The sequence below is a fragment of the Colletotrichum scovillei genome (assembly GCF_011075155.1).
Source record: "Colletotrichum scovillei strain TJNH1 chromosome Unknown Contig00001, whole genome shotgun sequence".
Taxonomy (NCBI): Eukaryota; Fungi; Ascomycota; class Sordariomycetes; order Glomerellales; family Glomerellaceae; genus Colletotrichum; species Colletotrichum scovillei.
The window spans coordinates 4,424,177-4,444,153 of NW_023336259.1; the positions used below are offsets into that span (position 1 = coordinate 4,424,177).

Genomic DNA, 19,977 nt, shown 5'->3' on the forward strand with positions numbered 1-19,977 from the left:
GCCAACGCAGAAAGTACAACAGGTTTGTACATTCTTTGGGCAGATCACTACCATTTACCTCGACCATCCGCCTTTCTTCTGATTTTGTACCAAAATCAGTCACTGTGAGGGCCTGTTAGAAGTATTTGGGATCGATATACCATGTTTAGTCTACCCCTGGGACATACGGTAGTCCGAATGACAGCAAAAATTGCATTGCCAATGGTGGGACTTGAGTTATTTAAACGATGTTCATGGGCTTCTCCCTCTTCTACTTCCTTGGTGCTACATCGGATGACACAACAAAACATCATCCAATATGAAACGATCAAGCTGGTCTTAGATGGGACTGTAATGGGTATCAAGCCATTAATACACTATTCATGGTACCCAAACATTGAACAATGAGTAATGTTCAGGAACTTACTGGCTTTCATGAGGATATGAACGTGAGGTTCTTGATTTGTAGCACAGAATCGTAGCCGCAAAAATAGCAGCCATCTCTATCAGTATAGTACGCAACATTTGACCGATTGCCATCTACAGTAATTGCTTGCTTAGCCGTTGCGCCGACGCTGTTGCGTTGGGACGAAGGAGGAAGTAGCCATAAACAAGGCGCGTTCTTCTCTTCAACACTGCTATCCGAGGTCGAGCCACATCTTAAGTCACCTCAGCTTCAAGTTTGGACGTCAATGTGTAGTTGTTGTGGGTATCTCCGCAGTACAATTAAGGTAAGACCTGGACAACCTGGAAACACCTCTAGGCGAGTAGTCCCACTTCCCGAAAACGGGTTTAACGGGCCGTAATATCCGCGAGTTTATCTGAGGTCGATTATTAATTGACAAGCCAAGTCCTAGGATGGTACCATTGAGCTGCTACAGCTGGTGACAGAGTTCAAGTGAAACCTTATTAATTGGAGAGACAAAAGATACAGCGGACTACTACGCGTCCGTATGCCCGTTAGCCAGCAATGAATGGCGCCTATATAATGCCAGTATGTCCCGAGACAGTGACGATTCATTAAGACAGTAGAGGGGCTTACGTTGTTTGCATCTCGCACGATCCGCTTAAACTTCATCCCACAGGACACCATAATCATGACGCTCTCTTCGCTCTCCGTCCGAGAACAACATCCCGAGCATTCCCTTTCAACAACAAAGGTTGAACCATGGGAAGACTCCCTGAGAACCGACCCTTCTCAACCCGGCGTATTCGAATGGTGGTACTTTGACTCACACCTGGCCAATGGCGGAAAGCTCATGGTGGTATTTCATACCAAGCTCTTCACCAGTCCCCAAGTCGGACTCGAACCCAAAATTCAGATCCAACTCGAGACACCCGATGGCCGAGTCTGCAATGTGTTACAAGCCTACAGCCCAGACGAGTTCCAATCCAGCAGAGATGAGTGCGATGTCACCATCACTAGAGATGGCGTTGTCAACTTCTTCCGTGGCACGGGGCTCAATGAGTATCACATTCGTGTGGTGGTCGAGAGCCTTGATATCGACATCCAAATGACCAACACGACCTCGCCCTGGCGCCCTGGCAAAGGCCACGTGTGGTCCAAGGACAACGAATATTTTGATTGGTTCGTGGCGGTGCCCCAAGGGAAAGTCACCGCTACTTATACCATTGCTGGCGAGTCGCCAGTCACGGTTGACGGCGATGGGTACCACGACAAGAACTGGGGCAACGCGCCGCTCGCTCAGACGATTAACCATTGGTACTGGGGCCGAGGAACACTCGGACCGTACACTGTCATCTCCTCCGCAATCGTTTTCTCCGAGAAGCACGACTCTGTTCTGGTCAAGACCTTTATGATCCAGCACAAGGATACTGTCGTGGCTGATGATGGATCCAAGGTTAGCTTCAATGCCTTCGGCATTGAACATGATGACAAGGTTGATCGCCCTGTTGCCGACAAACTTCACTTTGAATACCAGAATGAAGGCACTGTCTTCGTCATTGAGTACTTGAGAGAAGAAACCACATTGCGCCAGCAGATGAGCGGGGCGTGGTATCTCCGTTTTGCCGGCGGGATGAAACTCAAAAAGTACCAAAACAACGAGCTGGTTGAAGAGCATGTGGGCCATACTCAATGGGACTCGATGTGGTTTGGACAAGGACGCAAAGAAGCCCTCCCTTACTTGAGATGATGAGCGTGAGGATGCTCACGACTTGTAAGGAAGTTTGAGGGGAGATCCAGCGAGCCGTCTAAGTCAACAGTCTTGACGCGGCACAAGAGAATGATCAAATATGCAGCTGAAGAGGACGAGAGTGTCTCGATAAAATAAGACTGGCTTTGTCTCCATACACGTGCTATCCATTGTGTTCATTTTGGAATAAGAACAGGAGTCAAGACTACAGTTCCTTCTTGGTAGACTCCTGTATGCGTGCAGAAGCCTAGCTCGACTTGTATCTCCCCCGCCAGCTTGCCATATGGAATGCCAACTCCTCAAAGCTCAATTTTATTGACTGTGTCGGACACACACCTCAGCGTCATCCTCTGAAATTTCCCTCCATATGCTTCGTGGGTACCGATAGCTGGACGCCAAATGAACGTAATAACTTAAAAGCATCAGGCAACCAGAAAAGTGCCTTCCACCTCTACAATATCATCGTCGTTCAGTCTCTGGACTTCAATGATCGACCGAGGGGGTTGTCTGTTGGGGTCGTTCCCCCATAGCTCCGTTTGTGCCTGATTGCACAGAGGCCTATATCGATACATATCGGTCGTATAGACAACAAGACGTACTGCCGAAAACCGATCGGTGCCAGCAAGCTCGGCAAGTTGAATCATGTTGGCGTAAGCTTGGCGGATCCGGTCAATACCCACCGGAGCAAGGGTGTTGTTAGATGGGTAAATGCCGCGCATGCCTGCTCCCACGCATTTGTCAGTGGTTATGGCGGGTAGCGAGAGGTTTGTGGTTATGCACCGGCGACGTAAACAGTACTTCCTGCCTTTGACATCAGACTCCATGGCCCGGTAGGTGGGAACATCACTGAGGGATTGAAGATCTCTACCCCCGCAGATGAGGTGTAATTGGGTTCCAGGCGAAGCGAAGTTGCCACTGATATTATGGACAGAATGCCGAGGAGCTTCATTGTGAAGTGAATTGATACAAACATCTGCGGATCGTGAATTTTGAATATTTAATCGTGAGCGCTGCTGGGGGAGGACTCGGATCCCCTTTAATTGGGCTCAAGTTCCCATGCGCTGCTCAGTTCATGACATCATACCAAGCTGGCTTTGCATGCTTGGCGCCGATCAAGTCCCTTGCGTCTGTTTAATTGTAATATAACCCAATCTAGAACCTTTGGCTAGAGGTGACATTCATTATGAGTCCAGAGGGAACTACCTGCTACTGCCTTTCTAAGATCCTATGTTTGATACGCAACATGTGTAAGCTATCGCTCGCACAGATTTTTATTTTTCCAAGCGGGTTTACGAAGAAACTCAGGAGCAAGATTGAACTCTGGAACCTGGAGCAACCTTACAATTTGCGGAAGTGAAGACAGAACATGTCTGACGGTGAAAGGGCTGACTCTCCGGTTGCCGAAGATGGAAGCTGGGCCACGGAGGCGCGAAAAGGCTGCGGTGAATGGCCTCTCATAAGTCAAACCCCCCACTTCCCGGCACCCCCCTGTTTCTGGCACCCACAAAAACGCGAAAATCCACCACAACGCAATGCCCACCCCCAACCTCCTTTTATCACAACATTTTCAATTCGAGTCCAAATGGGCTCATTTTTTGCACATACCTTCTTCTATATCTAATGCCTCAATATACCGAAGATCAGCTTCGTCAGGCTCTCGAGGACATCTCAAACGGCAAGAGTCAAAAGAGAGCCTCATTGGAGTATGGGATACCACGATCAACCCTCCAACTACGTCTCCAAGGTGGTCAGACTAGGAAAGTGGCTTTGCTGACTGGCAGAGGCTGTCTCTGACCAGGAGAGTAAGCTGGCACAATGGGTTCGCATTCAGGCTTCGCTGGGCCTCGCACCAACGCACCAACAGGTGAAGGAATTCGCAGAGCGAGTTCTGGCTGCTGCTGGGGATACCAAACCATTAGGAAAAGGCTGGATCTATGCCTTCGTGAGAAGGAACCCTATCATTAAGGTTCAGAGAAGTCGTTCCATCGATTCTAGACGCGTTAATGGGGCATCTACTGAGGTCATTAGGAACTGGTTTAAGTTCCTTGCTATCCCTGAGATCAAGGACATCAAACCAGCCAACAGATATAATATGGATGAGACTGGCATCCTCGAGGGTCAGGAGCTAATGGGTTAGTGCTGGGCATGGCTGAGACGACGTCTGTTCGCAAGAAACAACCTGGGTCGAGGGCATGGGTCTCTATCATTGAGTGTATCTCAGCCTTGGGTAGGGCACTTCGTCCTCTTATCATTTTCAAGGAAGACGGTCCAACAACAGTGGTTTCCATTACATCTGGTTCCATACGATGGGTGGGAGTTTACAGCAACAGATAATGGCTGGACTACAGACTTAACTGCCATTGAATGGTTAGAGAAGGTGTTTATCCACAGACTATGCCGAGGCTGAGGGCGAGGCTCGACTGTTGATTGTGGATGGGCATGGGAGTCATACGACGACAGACTTCATGTGGAATTGCTATATTAACAATATCCATTTACTGTTCTTACCACCACACTCCTCTCATGTCCTCCAGCCACTTGACCAGTCTGTCTTCAGCCCTGTTAAGTCAGCCTATCGGAAGGAGCTCGGTTACTTGTCTCAATGGAACGACTCTACCATTATAGGTAAAAGGAACTTCCTGGACTGTTACCAGAAGGCTCGACTTGCTGGTCTATCAGTCTCGAACATCAGAAGTGGTTGGAAGTGGACTGGTCTACACCCTGTAGCGATGGTTAAGCCCCTGATGAACCCTATGGTATTACCTGAGCCTTCTGCTAAGCCCACCACACCAAACCAACCAGTCGGGGCAAAAGCGATGCCATAATGGTCAACAAACTACCCTGTTGAGCCATGGGATTCTGCTTCCTCTGCAGTGGTCTGGTCGACACCCAGGAAGCTGGCAGAGCTCAGCGGTCAACTGCACTTACACCCAACTCGACAATGATACCAGCACTCAACGGCTGCTGTTCAGGAAGGTGGGCTTCACAGAGCAGGCCTGGCAACTGGCAGCTGCCCAGCAGCAGCTGGCTCACCTGAGGGCTCAAGTTACCAACGCTGCAGTTAGGAAGAGGAAGACTGTTCAGATCGATCCCAACACGAAGTTTGCGAACATCAGGGATATCCATCGGGCTCAAATCGAAGCGGGTGAAAAGGAGGTTATTACGGCTGAATCCAGCGACTCTGAATGGGCTGGCAGTTGTATTGTAGTGGGTGTGGTTGAGGATCAATAGTTAATAGTAATGAGGAGGTTGGGTTGTGATCCCATCGTTTTTGTGGGTGCCAGAAACAGGGGGGTGCCAGGAAGTGGGGGGTTTGACTTATCCCGTGCCCTACTAATGCATACATGTACTTGCAGAGTAATCACCTTATCCGACTGAGTCTTAGATTATTATAATGCGAGTAAATCGGTCAATCTTAGAGATAAAGGCGAATAGACTGTAAAAGTCAATTACTCCGACTGTCTCTAGTCAACCGGAAAGACTCGTTCAATTCATAGCCCTATGCTGGAGTGGCCTCGAGGGTGAGCGGAGTCTGTTTCACTGTAACATGACATTAGTTCACGAATATGTAACGCTCCTGAAGCCTTATTGATCCATTCTGATTTCCGTGATCTGTCAAGCCGTGAGGAAAGCCCCTCCACCGCCGGCGAGTTACACTTGTAACATATTGACTCCTAAGGTCTGAGTACATAAATCAGGTTCTGATGTACCTATTGCAGGGGCCTTCTTACTGGCTTAGCTTTTCCCATGTGATTCTTGATCAGCTTTTGCATGTTACTGAGCAAGGCAATCAAATTGCCATCTCATCCCAAGACGTCGTCCGAATACAGTATTAAACATTGTGATACAAGTGTTCCACGTGAGTGTCTTGTACCGTTTTCGGTGTGGTCTCAAACGCTAGCTCAAAAACGGAGGCTTCCAGCGATTATCATCGTAGACGCTCCGGATCCGGAACTTGGCGGATCTAGCGTCTAAATAATGCCGTCTGGTTCGAATATGATATCCACGTGTTGAATCTTTGGGCGCTTTGGGACATGTACTAGTTTCAACCTCAATGCCACAACCTTACTGCACTGCCTGGTATTACCACTCGGAAGATGGCTCAGAGCGACTCCGCTGCGAACCAGGACGAATCACCGCTAGGCTGTACAATGAAGACTCCAAAGAACAAGAACGAGAAGAATACCAAGTAAAAATTCTCAATTAAGTCTAGCAAGTGCAAGACAGCGGGTGGTCTGGAGAATGCCTAAAACGCCAGCAATTTGTGGTTTCTCTTTCTTGGAACGTCTACTAAACACCAAGCTGCGTGCCTTGCCGCGATAAGGCGTGGCAGAGGCGGGAGTCTCAGCTCGATAATCGCAAGCCTCCAACGAAAGCGTCTTGATTTCCCCGCAGAATGAATTAGGCTTGTGATATTGTTGGTCGAAGAACGACCCAGTGACTGAAACTTGTCAAATTTCGGCAGTGTCTCAGTCGGACTTTGAATTAGCGACACTGCTGAAATAGGCATCAAGCGGATGAGACTCTGCACAGCAGAATGCGATGGGCCTACGGAAAGAAATTGCTGCAAAAGAGCACTGCAACAAACGAACGGCCCTCTGCATGACAGATCGGACTCTGGAGATTGAAGTTGCACTAAGCAGGCGAGCTACAGGGAATGGCATGATTATTGAGAAACGGCGGGGTCGGCCCGTGACACGGTGCTTCCGTTGACTCTGGGTCATTCCGTGTGCAGTCCGGGAGATCATGAACTGTCTCAAGCCTCACGTCTCGGAGTAAAATGGAGATCTATAAGACAGCCTGCGAGGGACCGCTAATGGTATCCTCGCACCATTGTCAATTGCACCTTGGGCAGGCAGCACTTCGACGACCTCGCGACCTTTCGTCCATCATGAACCTCTCAAAGTTGTCCACGGCTTTTCTTCTTTCTGCCCTGGCGGCGTCTCATCCCCTCCTCGAGAGAGATGAGCTCCAGGAAAGAGCTCAATTCCAGAAGACAGGCTTCATCATAGATCAGCACAACCGCGCGAGAGATCTCATGATTGCGTTAGAGAAGACAGAGCGACAAGGTATGTCTCAAGGCTGGTGCTCGCCAACGAATCTGTAAATAATTGATGCGGAACAGATGCCAAATTTAGAGAGAGTCTGTCTGCGGATTGCGCTCACGCAGACCGAATAGTTCAAAATATTCGACAGAATGAGATGAAGACAGTTTGGAATCTGAACAATGGAAGCTTTGCCGGCGAGATGTTCGCCTTGGCCCGCCCAAAGATCGCAAACACGACCTTGTGGAAAGTCGTCCAGCGTATGCCGAAAGGCGCTTTACTTCATGCGCATCTCTCAGCCATGCTCCCTTACAGCACTTTGCTTTCTTCCGTCATCTCTGTGGAAGGGATGCTATTCAAGACCACAAAGACTATTGGCACCGCGGAAGGGCGCCTCGCATCTCAGCCTACATTCTTGCCGCCAAACACTGCCACCGTCAGCCAGTGGGCCGACATCGCGTCCGCAAACTACACAGGCCAGGTTGTGACTGTCAAAACTGCCATCGAGCAGTTCCCCGGGGGAGAGCCTGCGTTCCGCGAATTCATCATGAGCAAGTTGGTCCTTGCTCCCGACGTGGCGATACAGCACGAATTAGGAGTCGATGAAATTTGGCGTCGCTTCCAGCCCTTGTTTGGCACAGCAGGGACTATGCTGATCTACGAGCCCGTTGTACGAAGTTTCTGGAGGAATCTCTTTGAAGAACTCGCGAGAGATAGGATCAGCTGGGTTGAGATCCGTTCTGGAGGCGCGGCGGGCAAGCTGGTACAGACTGGGGCATCAGCATCGGATGACACTGACGGTAAGAAATGGTGGGGTCTCATGGAGGAAGAGCTTGCCTACTTCAAGGGTCAGCATAACGATACCTTACAAACCGACGCTACTCTAGCTCCCTTTTACGGTGCTCGGGTTATCTGGGCAGACCAGCGATCTAAGCCGACGGATCAGATCCTAGCAAGTGAGTCAGACCTCTTGCACAGACGCATTATTGCACACAATGATTACAGAAGCTAATTCTTATTGTGTAGGCATGAAAAGTGCGTTGGAGATGAAGGGCAACTTTTCAGAGCTATTCAGCGGATACGATTTAGTCTCCCAGGAAGATCTGGGCCGTACCCTGCTCGATCTTGCGCCGGAGCTATTGTGGTTTCAGCAGGAGGCGATGGAGAAAAACCTCACCATGCCCTTCTTCTTTCACGCAGGGGAGACACTCGGCGATGGTAACTCGACCGATCTCAATCTGTTTGACGCTGTTCTTCTGGGGACACGAAGGATCGGCCACGGATTCTCGCTCTACAAGCATCCCGAGTTGATCCATGCTGTGAAGAAGAATAACATCATGGTTGAGGTGTGTCCCATCTCCAACGAGGTACTTCAGCTGGCTACGGATATTCTGCATCATCCCTTGCCAGCTATGATTGCGCACGGCGTCACGACGGCTATTAGCAACGATGATCCTGCAATGCTGGGACAGGACGCCGCCGGGCTGAGCTACGACTTCTATCAGGTCATTCAAGGGTTTGATAACGTTGGCCTCGCTGGACTGGTATGATTCCTTTTACAAGCTTTGGTGCTTTTCCGTTGCTAACACATTATGACAGGGCGCCCTTGCGCAAAACAGCCTGCGGTGGTCCAATTTTGAAGACCAAGATGACAAGCAATGGGCGCTGGATATCGACCTGGGTGAAATAGGAAGGGGAACTAAGGGCCAGCGCATTCAGGAGTGGAATGTTCAGTTTGATTCCTATTGCCAGGAGATTGTCAAGGATTATGGTGCGGCATATGCAGGTTAGCGGACAACTAAATGTGTGCCGGGTGATGTGTACGGTCAGTAAGAACCCCGGGCTGGAGAAGTGACTGCCCACGGGTCCGGTGATGGGGACGCCGTGGTAACCGGCCATGAGTCTCTTCTTTTGGGTCAAGATACATAAGCCTGGCAGGGCATATATCTCGAGAAAGAAACGGATCGAGCCGCACATATGGGGCATAGTAAGATGTGTGTATGTTTGTGACAGAGAGTTTAAAGGAGCGAATTACCAGTTAGAAGATGCTTTAACTTCGTGGCAATTTCCCTCTCTAAAATAGTATCGTGTTGAGGTTTTTGAGAGTGAGAGGCGTACACCAACCGATGGTTACGTTCTCACAAGGGAGCGGGGTGAAAGCAAATAGGGAAAAATGACAAGGAATCAGGATAAATCCCAAGCCAAATTTGCAAGTCTCCAAACTTTCATTTCACCCCAAGCACTCGTGTCTACCGGCGCTCCGCCATCCTTATGTGAAAAGATTTTGAGACGCGAAGAGTGTTCGAGTTTGAGCGCATTGTCCGTGGAGATGCTATGTGGATTCAGAACCGAGATACCAACCCCGCTCAGATTTTTGAGGTTGTTGACCGCGAGATTGATAACAGAGTCGATGCCCAAGAAGTCGCCTGTTAAGGCCAGAGATACCAAGGATTTCGGTAAGTTCATGAGAAATACTTCCGATTGAACGTACTTCAGGAATTCATTTTGACCAATGGTACGCTCCTTTGTTTTGCCCGATCTCAAATCAATCCATAAAGCCGTCAAGTTTTCCAGTTTTTCTAACATGCTCGACAACTCATATTGTAAAAGAGACTCTGGCATGTTTGGGAAGCTCAAACACAACATCTTAAGAGACGTCGTTTCAAGAGCCAGATAGTTGAAAATAGTCTTGAATTGAACGAAGGCATTACCGCACCTTTGTGCGTGCGGGCTAAGATATCTGAAGGCCTCAAGCTTGGGTGCCCGAGGAATCCTAGTCCGTTTCCCTTCCATGATCAACCCGTCGAAAGTGATGTCTTTGACGTTGTCCAGGTTTTGGATTTGGCCTCTTGTGCGATTGACATCGAAGGTGACTTTTCCGTGGATCAACAAGTGCTCCACTGGTAGCTGGCATAGCGTGAGAATGATCTGCCACGACAACGATACCGGAGATTCGAGTTCTTCTACCAGAGTAAGAGAGGGAGCTCTCATCAACGGTAGTGACTGAATCAGGCCCGGCCATGACCTCGGAGAAAAGCTTTTTGTCAAAACCGACTTGTTTCGACGCTAGAAAGGGCTAATAATAAATGACCAATGGCCATACTAATTTGAGCTTCTGCTGGGTATGTTGGCGACTCCCAGGTACGGCTGTGGTTGATCCTTTGCGGTTGGCCATTGGTAACCTCTGCCTGGCTTAATGCATTTGGCAATACTAATCCCGTGGAATAATGAGGCAGGAACATGTTAGAGCATCAGACAATCGGATACTCCTATATTGCAGAAAGGGTGTTAGAAGTACGGTATACCAGCACCCAAAGCCACTAGAGATTTTTGAAGGCTAAAATAGCACCTCTGGATTATAGCGGATGGGATTCGCCTCGCCATGTCAGGGTTTCAAAGTGGCAAGTTCGAGGCAAGAAGCAAGAACCTTGCAGAGAAGTCCGGGATCAGAACAGTTTCTTCATCTTCCATGATATTAACGCTGAGGGCATTTTCACGGATTCGATTGAATGATATAGTTAGGAAGCTAATCTATATTGATTACGAATTGAATGAATGAATGAACTCTCATGGAGCAATGTGAATGCCTAAAGTGCCTAAGGTAAAACTATGATTGCGACTGCGGTGATAGAGGCAAAAAGAATTGTAACTAATACCGAAACTCTGTGTACCGTGCGAAAGGAATAACCTTCCCGCCGATAGCCAACTTTTTCCAACGATGACGTATTGCTGTGTCGTAGTTATAAGTTGGTCCAGACGGAGTTACTCCTCGATGACAACTTCCCAGAATTGGCGTCGTCTGGTATGGCCTCCGATTCTCCAGAGCTTGATGTCCTCATCTTCGCCTATGAGATAGAAATCAATCTTCCCAGCCAAATCCTTATTGTATCTTTCCAATCGAGTCGCATCTCTGATGCCAATCTTCTTTAGAGTTTCCCACACCTTTGAGTCAGGGTCAAGCACATAACCGCGCACATGGTCGACCCATCGTCTGACGTCGTCTGGATGGCCTATGACGCGAAGATCAACCAAGTTGGGCGGGTTACCAAATAGCGGGGAAGTGTCGTTTGGCTGAGGATCCAATCGCCAAAAGAATTCCATGATGTCTAGAGCTTGCCATCGCTGCACGGTACTGTCAGAATCAATCCAGAGGTGTGTCAACTTCTTCAACATGCCCATGTGAGGGAGGCGAGGACCGCTCATGTATCCGATTGAAGGTCTGGACAAGCCAATGCATAACGTTTCCAAGCATTCTCCTTGAGAAGAAAGGTCAAAAACGAATTGCAGAGGGTCCTTCCATTCCCTGCCCTTCTTAGTACAGTCCTCCCCGATGTATCTCAATGCTGAGAGTTTGGCAACCGAAAAGTCGATTAGGTACTTGATGAGAGTGCGGCCCAGGTTTATCTTGTTGAAGGTAATGTCTGAATAATCCCTAAGACCCTCTCCCTCCTGTTCGGGAAGATCACTAAGCCATCCCTCGAGTAAAAGATGTTTCGTGGGCGTGACATTAGCTAGCCGACGGACAACGTTCCACGGAATGGGATCGGATCGATCCAAGCCTCTGATAGCCAGCAATGGGGCCTTCTTGAGCGGCTCTCTCACATAATTTTCTATCATTTGAAAGATCTTCTTATCGCACGCAAACTCTTCAACATCTGGAAAGATTTTGAGGGAAAAGAAGAGGGTGATGACTGCGCCAAGCATTTCGGTTGCCGCTCGCCGGCTGACATTTTCGAACACGGGGTTGCCATCTATAGATGGGAAGGCGAACGGAACATTTTTCTCCTCGGCGTAATCTTTGATATATTTGATTTCCTCCCACCTGATCCTCCCCCAGGTCTGAGGATCAATCTTGTGGAAGTCAATATATAGCCGCTTGGGAAATGATGTCCACTGATAACGCACGACAATTATGAAAAACGAGATCAATTGTCGCAAGTTTCCTCCGTCGATATGGAGCGTATGCAAGGCTTTCTTCATATTTTTACAAAGTGTATTCCAAGGTAAACCGACGTTGCCGTTTGGGAAAGCTGAGAGTGTATCTTCCCAACGTTCTGGATACGGCTTAGCTAGTCCTGCGCTTGGGATCTTTTCCGGAATTAAGACGTCTAGATATTGGTCCAGGCGCTGTGGACCTTCATTTTCTCTTTCGACAGAATTCTGCATTCTGTTAACAGGAAGCTCTGCGAGACGTTTGTCAAGCTGAACATTAACGCAACATTGGAAGACATCCCCAAGTGCTTTTCTGTAGATCTGATCTTGAGACATTGTGTGGTGTCATGAGACTTGTTGTTAAGGGTTAAAGAGTCTTCAGATAGGATGTTTTGTCACATCTATCTGGAAACGATGACTACGTGGTCTTGTTTGAGATTCGAGGTCTTTGTTTACCGGAAGATTCTGAGTTCGGTGAATGTGCGAAAACTGAGGACCTGCTTGACAAAAATCAATCGCGGCACTAGGCGAAGAAAACGCCGGGTGAAATGATGTTTAAATGCGCTGGGAAAAGTTCGGGTCCACTCGATTTGCAATCACAGCTGGCGGTAGTAACAAGATTGTGGTGTTATCGATGATGTCTTAGCTCCAAGAGTGTTCACAATGAAACCCTGAGCTCATTGATGTCAGTTTCTTTCTTGGAACTATCAAAGACATTTCCTCTTTTGCAGCGGCTATGGTTTTTCTGTTTACTCTCGGTTTACCAAAGTGAAATCCCAGCTAATGCAGCCCTTGGTTCTCCATATATCCTTTGTTATCGTACTGTTCACATACTGTTCGTTGCCAACGTGACAGGCCGAACAACTGGCTGCTTGCTGCGAACAAAGAAAATTTACCGCCATCCGGCTCTGGGTACTGATTTGCGGCGGCTCGACAATCACCCCGGGTTTTACCACCATAGGGAAAGATGGAGGTTGTTCCAAGCTGACACTCAAGTCATCAAAGTGACATCTTGCAATAACAATCCCGCTACCTCGAACCTTGCGGCAGCGGACATGACGAAGAAAAGAACAAAAGACAAGTGTTCAAACTTTGTGCAAAGCTAAGCTACATCAGAATTTGAACGAGACTAAGGCTTCCATAACCAGCCGAGATCCTTTCAGGATGTGTCAAGTGATTGCGTGGCATTTCGACCCCTCATATTGATTACAAGGAGGTAACGGCGGCGTATGAATCTATTTTTGAAAGAGCAATTGCCGCCAAAGACATGGTGATGTAATCCAATGTTCTGCGTGATCTGAAGCAGGCTCATCACAAAATTGCCGCCTCAACTTCTTTCACTTGGGATCGTCTGCAGGGTAGAATCCATCTTATGGATGGCTGGAGTTTGCAGAGGTAAAAGACTGCCCGGCTTGCCGCCACTCCTCACCATGGCCCCTGAATCCCACGTACGTGAAGCTGATTGGCACCAAAGGGCCAAGGCGCATATAAACGATGGTATTTCACTCTAGAAGTAGTGAATAGAAATCTGGTACTGGGAATGTTCAAGAGAATAAAGTACATGAAATGAACCAAGGAGCACCTACCTAGGATAGCTCCATGTCACTTGGGAGGAAATAACCAAAGTGTGTTCCGGCTCTTCTGACTTCCATAGTAAAATTGAAGTAAAAGGGATACAAGTCTGAACAGTGATACTAAGACATCATGACGGAAGAACCAAGCAAGAATACGTTGAGCTATGGCTGTTGTCCGAATGTTAGCAAGATGAGGATGGAGCATCAACGACTGTGTTCAATCAGCCACACTGCCGATTACATAAGATAGCAGACCGCACCGCCACATGAAGTACGTTGTCTTATCTTATCCAAGTCCCTAGAGTCCGTGCGTTGGCCCGGGTTGTGCAACGCAACGTGGGCAGGCGCGGCGGGCTGCATTAGAGGGTACGTACCGATCTCCCACCAACGGGCAGCCAGCGGACGCGGTCAAGTCTCGGAATGACATTTCGCGACGCCTGACACTTGACAGTTTATGCACCGAAGCTCCGTCTCCATTTCTCGCCAATCCTCCCCTAAACCACCTGGTCTCACCTTGGCCACCGCCGTCAACCGCCTCCTCCCTGCTGCTCCTCTTTCGCCAACCGCAAGTCGACTTCCTCTCACCGAGCTTGATGCGCGAATAATTCCGTCTTCTCCTGCTCTGCTGGAGATGCCTTCAGGGACAACACCATGGACTTTGTGAGATACCCTAGACGAAACACCCCTCCCTCCCTTTTGACCTTGGGCTTGGGCAACAAGAAACTCAAGTCCTGACCGAATTCTAGTGGTCGCGCCTCCTAGCAGGCACCTCGCTGTCCCCCGCGGCCCATCGCAAAGAAGAAGCAAAGAACCCTACGAAACGTCTGCATCGCTTCGACAAAGAGTACAACCGCATCCTCGTGAGAAGCTTCCCCTGCGCTGCCGGCGAGGCCCTGGTCTTAACACGTGATAGCAAATCTGGAGGTCGTCTTCCAATCTCGCCAACGACGTCGATGCCGCCGAGAACCTCGAACTCCGCCTCCAAGAACTTACAAACATCCTCAACGACGAGTCCCGACGACCGCTACCTCACCCGTGCATCCAGTATGCCGCCAAGAAACAAGTCTACGTACCCATTGGCAAGATAGCCACCACTTCCTACAATGAGTGGATCATCAAAGAAGCCGTGCTCTTCTTCGCAACTCTGCTCGAAACCGAAGAGGAGGCATTTGTCGAAAATACAACCTTCTCCGCCAGCTTGACGAACCTCCTCGTGCGCATCACCGGTGTCAACAGTGTGCGGTTGGGCTCCGATACCGAGGCCAAGGTCGTCGAGCTGGCTTTTAACATCACCACCAAGATCCGCCTCAACCGGGAGATACTGCACGCCTGGTTCAAGAGCCATCACGATGGAAATCCCAAGGACAAGCCCCAGGACGGGCATGATGCATTTGCTGGCCGAACGCAGAGACAGGATTTCCCATTATTCTATATCCTGATGGACTACATTCACCACGAGGGCAAGGTTGGAGACTTTGCCAGGACAGGTCTGCTGTACATCATCGAGTCTGCATCGAGCGACGAGTCCCTCGAGCAATGGATCGTCGAGAGCGACCTCTCCACTCTCATGGCCACCGGCCTGGGCGCGCTCTACAGTCAGCTGAGTCGCAAGCTGGTTATTGACTATCCCACCAACGATCTGCCTCCCATCCTCGCTCTCTCCGACTACCAACACCCAGCCTCCACCTTTGAAATCATCAGCTCATGCTCTGGCGATTTTCAACTGCACCTCGAGACCTTCCTCTCTCACCTTCTCTTCTGGCAGGATGTCTTAGATCACTGCAAATCCGTCGAGGTGAAGCAGACGCTTCTGGAGCACTTCCAGGTCATTTTCCTCCAGCAACTCTTGTGAGACCGTCCACTTGCAGGTTTGCAATGGCATTCACTGACGTATTCCTTAGATACCCTTCTTTACTAGAGTCGTCCGATATCGACGGAGGCTCGTCCGTAGCTGTCTTGACGTACCTCCGCCGAATCCTCGAATCCCTAGACCACCCTGATATGATCAACCTTATCCTTCATTATCTGCTCGGCTTGCCGGACCATGTCACCGAAGATATGTCAGGTTCCCGAGCCTCCATCAGTGCGGCTCGCAAGCGTAAATCCATGGATCTCGCGACTATGCTTGCCCAGACCAAATCCGACATCACGGCTACGCCCTTGCTCTTCAATCTGGTCGATCTTGCTCAGGCGTGTCTACGCTCACATAACCAGCAGACCATTCGCGTGACTCTCCAGCTGATCTCGGCTATCCTCCGGAGGCATCATCGGTATGCTATCAGCACGCTGCTCCGGACTGAAGCGGTCTTGGGAGCCAAAATGCACCGGACTATCGGTGCCCACGAGCAGGAGGTGGATTATTTGATGAGTTTGGCTGGGTCCATTGGAGGGCAGGACAACTTTGACGAAATCTACGATAACGTCCTGAAGGACACCATGTCCCGGCTCGAGAGTCATCCCTGCTCCCTGAAGCTCGTCGCACCCAAGATATCCACCAACAATCATGACCTGCCCGCTATTCCTGATACACTGCCTGGGGCGCCACGCGACGTGCACGAGCACACGCTTCGCCCGGACGACCCGCTGCTCAACTCGGTTTTGGATCTTCTCGAGACCTTTTTCGTGAACCCCGTCGACACAAATCTCTCCCTCACCGAGGCCATCTTAGACCTGGCCATTTGTGGCTACATGGCACCCGAAGGGTGGATGCTGCGGAGCCCTCAAAAGTACACCTACGAGGAGCAGCCACCCAGCCCTACCTCACCCGACGCCTCGACCACGTCGTTTAGGCCCCCGACAGACCCTGATTCTACGACATCAGAGGAGCAGCAGACCCTTGAATCCTTGGATGCCTGCCGTCGTCGTCCAGTATGGGTACAGTCATCTCTACCTCGTATACTCGTCGTTCTACAGCAGTTGTGCAACCAGGTCACCAAGTATCGCGAGACTGTGCCCCGCTTCGAGGATCTTCTGCAAGGTAGAAGAGAGGCGTTCCAGACTGCAGACCAGCCCCGCCCACCTGGTCCGCCGTTGCCACCCCGCAAGCCAACACCGCAGAGGCATAGTTCAACGCACACCCCGGAGCGTTCGAGTCTGGACGACGCAACCCGCAGTGGATCGCCAGCGCGGCCCTCGGGTCTCGAACGGTTTGCCCAGCGACTGGTGTCGGAGCTGAGCACACCCAGCCGTACTGGAAGCCCACGGGGCAGGAAGAACAGCCGCAGTTCCGGAACGGGTAGCCCGGCACCAGGTGTTATGTCTGGTGGGTATGGATTCTCCACGCCAACGTCTCGGCCTGTTCCCCCGCCCAAAGACACGCCTGGTAGTTACGATAACTCTGGTCGAAGCGCAGCGGATGAAGCTGGGTCGTCGCACACACCTCGAGATCCGGTAGCCAGCCAGGCCGCGGCGTTTGCAGCTATAGATCAGAGCATTCTCGCCCGAAAGGTTGGCATCCCCGGCAAGGTTGAGCCTATCCCACTGGATCTTGGGAAGAAGAAACCCACGTTACACATGCCGCCCCCGAAAGACGATGATGACGAGGGTGGAGACGAACAGCCACAGGTAGACCGGGACGGCGATGAGCCAGAACAGGATGCCGTGCCTGGAACACCCAGCGGTGAGGCTGGCGGAGCAAGTACGCCAAAGAGGGATACGGAGAAGGAGGAGAGGAAAGCTACGGTGTCGCATGTCATCACCAATGTCATTGTGCTACAGTCATTCCTGTTTGAGCTCGCAGCCCTGATCCAGGTGCGCGCGGCGCTCTTCAACGAGGTCCGCTATGCGTGAGTCCTCGGAATGCAACGTCGGGCCAGGGACCGGGGGCGAAGCTTCTCTATATATACCAGACAAAATTGTCCTTCTTGTACGTAGTATTCTTTGCGCCTCTGGGACCTGCGTGTAGTCTTCGCATTGCTTGGCGCTCGGTGGGCACATTCTGGTGGCGGATCACTCACGAGGAATGAAGAATAGACTTTTCCACAATGCTACCATATTCCATCATTCTGACGATGTGATTCGGTCTGCCGTGGTGGGCTCGGTGTGTGAAGATGGTGAGGTGGTTGTCATGCGAGAGGAGAGGAGGTTGTCTAGATGAAAGACCTGCAACGGCACCAAGGAACCCAAAATGGAGCCGCCGTTCATGCTACTGGATCTGCCGAGGGGAGCCAGGCTGATGATCGACGGCTGACGTGCGCTAATGCATCCAGAGGCGGGGACAGGGATCTGGGGTGTTGGGTGGTGTGGCTGCCGTTGCGCGGAGACTTTTTTCTCTTGGGTATGGCCGGCCTGTTGGTGCCGAGCCCGGTTTTGCACTAGGTGAGGGATCAAGGCAACTTTGGGCTTGAGCTGGGCGTTCGTGAGGTTGCATGATTGTAGAGGATCGAGACCGGGGACATTGCTGGTTGAAGGGGGTTCTTGGAGAGTTCTTGGGCTTGGCTGGGCACGTCAAGTCGGATTCGCGAATATTCTGGAAGGATGGGGATGGGTTGAGGGATCAGGGTAGGGGTGTCTACACAACGTCTGAGGTCTGATGTCTTTCTCGTTCAGAAAGTGAAGGTCAAGTAGGCGCAGTTTGAGTTGAGAAACACACACTCTCATAACTCTTGTCACAACACGACTCGGTTTGGTGAGGTTTCTCGGTTTTCTGGCCTTTTTGCTTTCTTGGCTTCTTGGAGGGGATACGCGCGCTCGGGCACGTGAGTTCGGATCGAGCTATAATTCCATGGACGCTTAGAGCAACAGATCTCGATCCCTCGATTGTCAAATAAAGAGAGTTGAGGTTTAAATCTTGGTTTGTGACACACTGTTCGTCATTGAGGCAGACGGCAGAGTTTATCGAAAAAGCCCGATGTCTTCGTTTAACTCGGTTAAGATGAGGGGTCCAGTGAGAAAGAAGGCTAGTGGAAAAATTGGCGGATAAAAGAAGAGATGGGAGGAATTAGAAGTTGCTGAGTACTCTGGTGGATGGCGCAAAGGCTCGGTAGAACCGGATTACGGCATCGCTTCAGATGAAGTGGTCGGACGGATCAGGGTCTGGGAGACGGAGGAAGTTCTCTTGGTACCGATTTTCCATGTTGCTGTTTTTGGACAGAGCCGTGGCCAAGTGTAGAGAGTATGGAATGGACTCTGCCAAGAATGGCAACTCTTCACTCTGCGAGTCGTGGGGGGAACAAAGGGGAGCAAAACTGAATCAGGTTGAGGAGGGCGGTGGCTGTGTGCCGTTTTGCGACAACCGCATGGCGAGTGATTCTGGATAAGACGTCGCGAGTCGAGCAGCAGCTGAGAGCCGTCGAATCTTGAGTCGGGATGACCGGATGGTTGGGCGATGCTGAGCGGAATTGAACAGCATGACCTTGTCTTACGAAGGTGAGCTGATTGGAGCTGGAAGGACAAGAGAAGATGAGACGAGACGAGACGACATCAGCTGAAAATGGAAGCCGGTATTCTCGCGCGTGGTATTGGGCAGAGTTGGGGAACAGGAGCCTCAAAAGTCTGCCCAAGTTCAAGGCTACAATCCAATTCCAGCCCGGTGGGATGGGGAGGGGAAACCGAGTGGACTGGCGGAGAATTCAAGTCACCGAGCAGAGATTCCCGTAGATAGAGACGATTCGAGGTGAAAGAGAAAACCCCGAGAGCAAGTCCCCGCCGTCTGTACCGGATGTTGGCCCGTGGTTCGTGTGGATTGTCGCGGGCTGAAACTGTGGAAACGCGCTTGTGGAAGTTAGATGTGCGCTGCTTATTGCGTACAAGACGAACAGCCATCATCCCCGGACTCTTTCTTATACGATCGTCGCGCCGAGGTGGAATATGAGGTAGTTGGGTAGGGCAAGAAGTGAATGTGATACCAGACCAGGGGTGGCATCGAGCGGGCGCGCCACGTTGTGATGCGAGGCAAAGCCGTGGGGCTGCCGGGTGGCCGGTGTTGACGGACAAGGGTTGAAGTGTAAGCTGCCTGTCAGCTCACGCAATTGTCCGGGATGTCTGGATTTCTCATGTGGAGAGTTGAAGAATATGGGGAAAGGAGGCGGTGGTCTGGGACCGGACGCGTGGTTGAGAAGAGATAGATAAAAGAGTCGTGGACGTCCGGTCTTTCTTCCGCGCCCTTTTTCTTTTGGTTGCTGCGTCTGAATTCGGACGATCACTTTTACTTGACAACTACAACTTACACTTTCAGTATCCAACTATCGAATAGACCAAGCGTCGATCATTTCCTTTCGAATTATTCACATACTATACAACTACTCTATACGATTCAACGTCATCGCCGGCTCGAACACACATTCCACTACG

At 50.5% G+C, this 19,977-nt stretch overlaps 5 protein-coding genes across 5 annotated transcripts; 3 read left to right on the plus strand and 2 right to left on the minus strand.

The window, feature by feature from the left end:
• Positions 1–1,076: 1,076 nt before the first annotated feature.
• Positions 1,077–2,135, plus strand: HER10_EVM0005455 (uncharacterized protein; the record flags this gene model as incomplete). The annotated part of the gene is made up of 1 exon (XM_035475071.1): positions 1,077–2,135. One exon carries the CDS (start codon positions 1,077–1,079, stop codon positions 2,133–2,135), a length of 1,059 nt encoding a protein of 352 aa, XP_035338349.1.
• A 422-nt stretch (positions 2,136–2,557) lies between these two features.
• HER10_EVM0010662 (endoribonuclease l-psp) lies at positions 2,558–3,084 on the minus strand (the record flags this gene model as incomplete). The annotated part of the gene is made up of 3 exons (XM_035480115.1): positions 2,558–2,693; positions 2,745–2,859; positions 2,916–3,084. 3 exons carry the CDS (start codon positions 3,082–3,084, stop codon positions 2,558–2,560), a joined length of 420 nt encoding a protein of 139 aa, XP_035338856.1.
• Positions 3,085–7,026: 3,942 nt separating this feature from the next.
• HER10_EVM0002580 (adenosine/AMP deaminase) lies at positions 7,027–8,971 on the plus strand (the record flags this gene model as incomplete). Its single annotated transcript, XM_035472286.1, has 4 exons — positions 7,027–7,204; positions 7,261–8,136; positions 8,207–8,724; positions 8,780–8,971. The coding sequence occupies 4 exons, from the start codon at positions 7,027–7,029 to the stop codon at positions 8,969–8,971; spliced, it is 1,764 nt and encodes a 587-aa protein (XP_035338104.1).
• A 1,971-nt stretch (positions 8,972–10,942) lies between these two features.
• HER10_EVM0012302 (uncharacterized protein) lies at positions 10,943–11,958 on the minus strand (the record flags this gene model as incomplete). The annotated part of the gene is made up of 2 exons (XM_035481699.1): positions 10,943–11,931; positions 11,952–11,958. The coding sequence occupies 2 exons, from the start codon at positions 11,956–11,958 to the stop codon at positions 10,943–10,945; spliced, it is 996 nt and encodes a 331-aa protein (XP_035338993.1).
• Positions 11,959–14,159: 2,201 nt separating this feature from the next.
• On the plus strand, positions 14,160–17,667 carry HER10_EVM0007841 (uncharacterized protein). Its single transcript, XM_035477384.1, has 4 exons — positions 14,160–14,346; positions 14,433–14,546; positions 14,600–15,534; positions 15,588–17,667. Exons 1-4 carry the CDS (start codon positions 14,338–14,340, stop codon positions 17,473–17,475), a joined length of 2,946 nt encoding a protein of 981 aa, XP_035338600.1. The 5' UTR covers positions 14,160–14,337; the 3' UTR covers positions 17,476–17,667.
• The last annotated feature ends 2,310 nt before the right edge of the window (positions 17,668–19,977 follow it).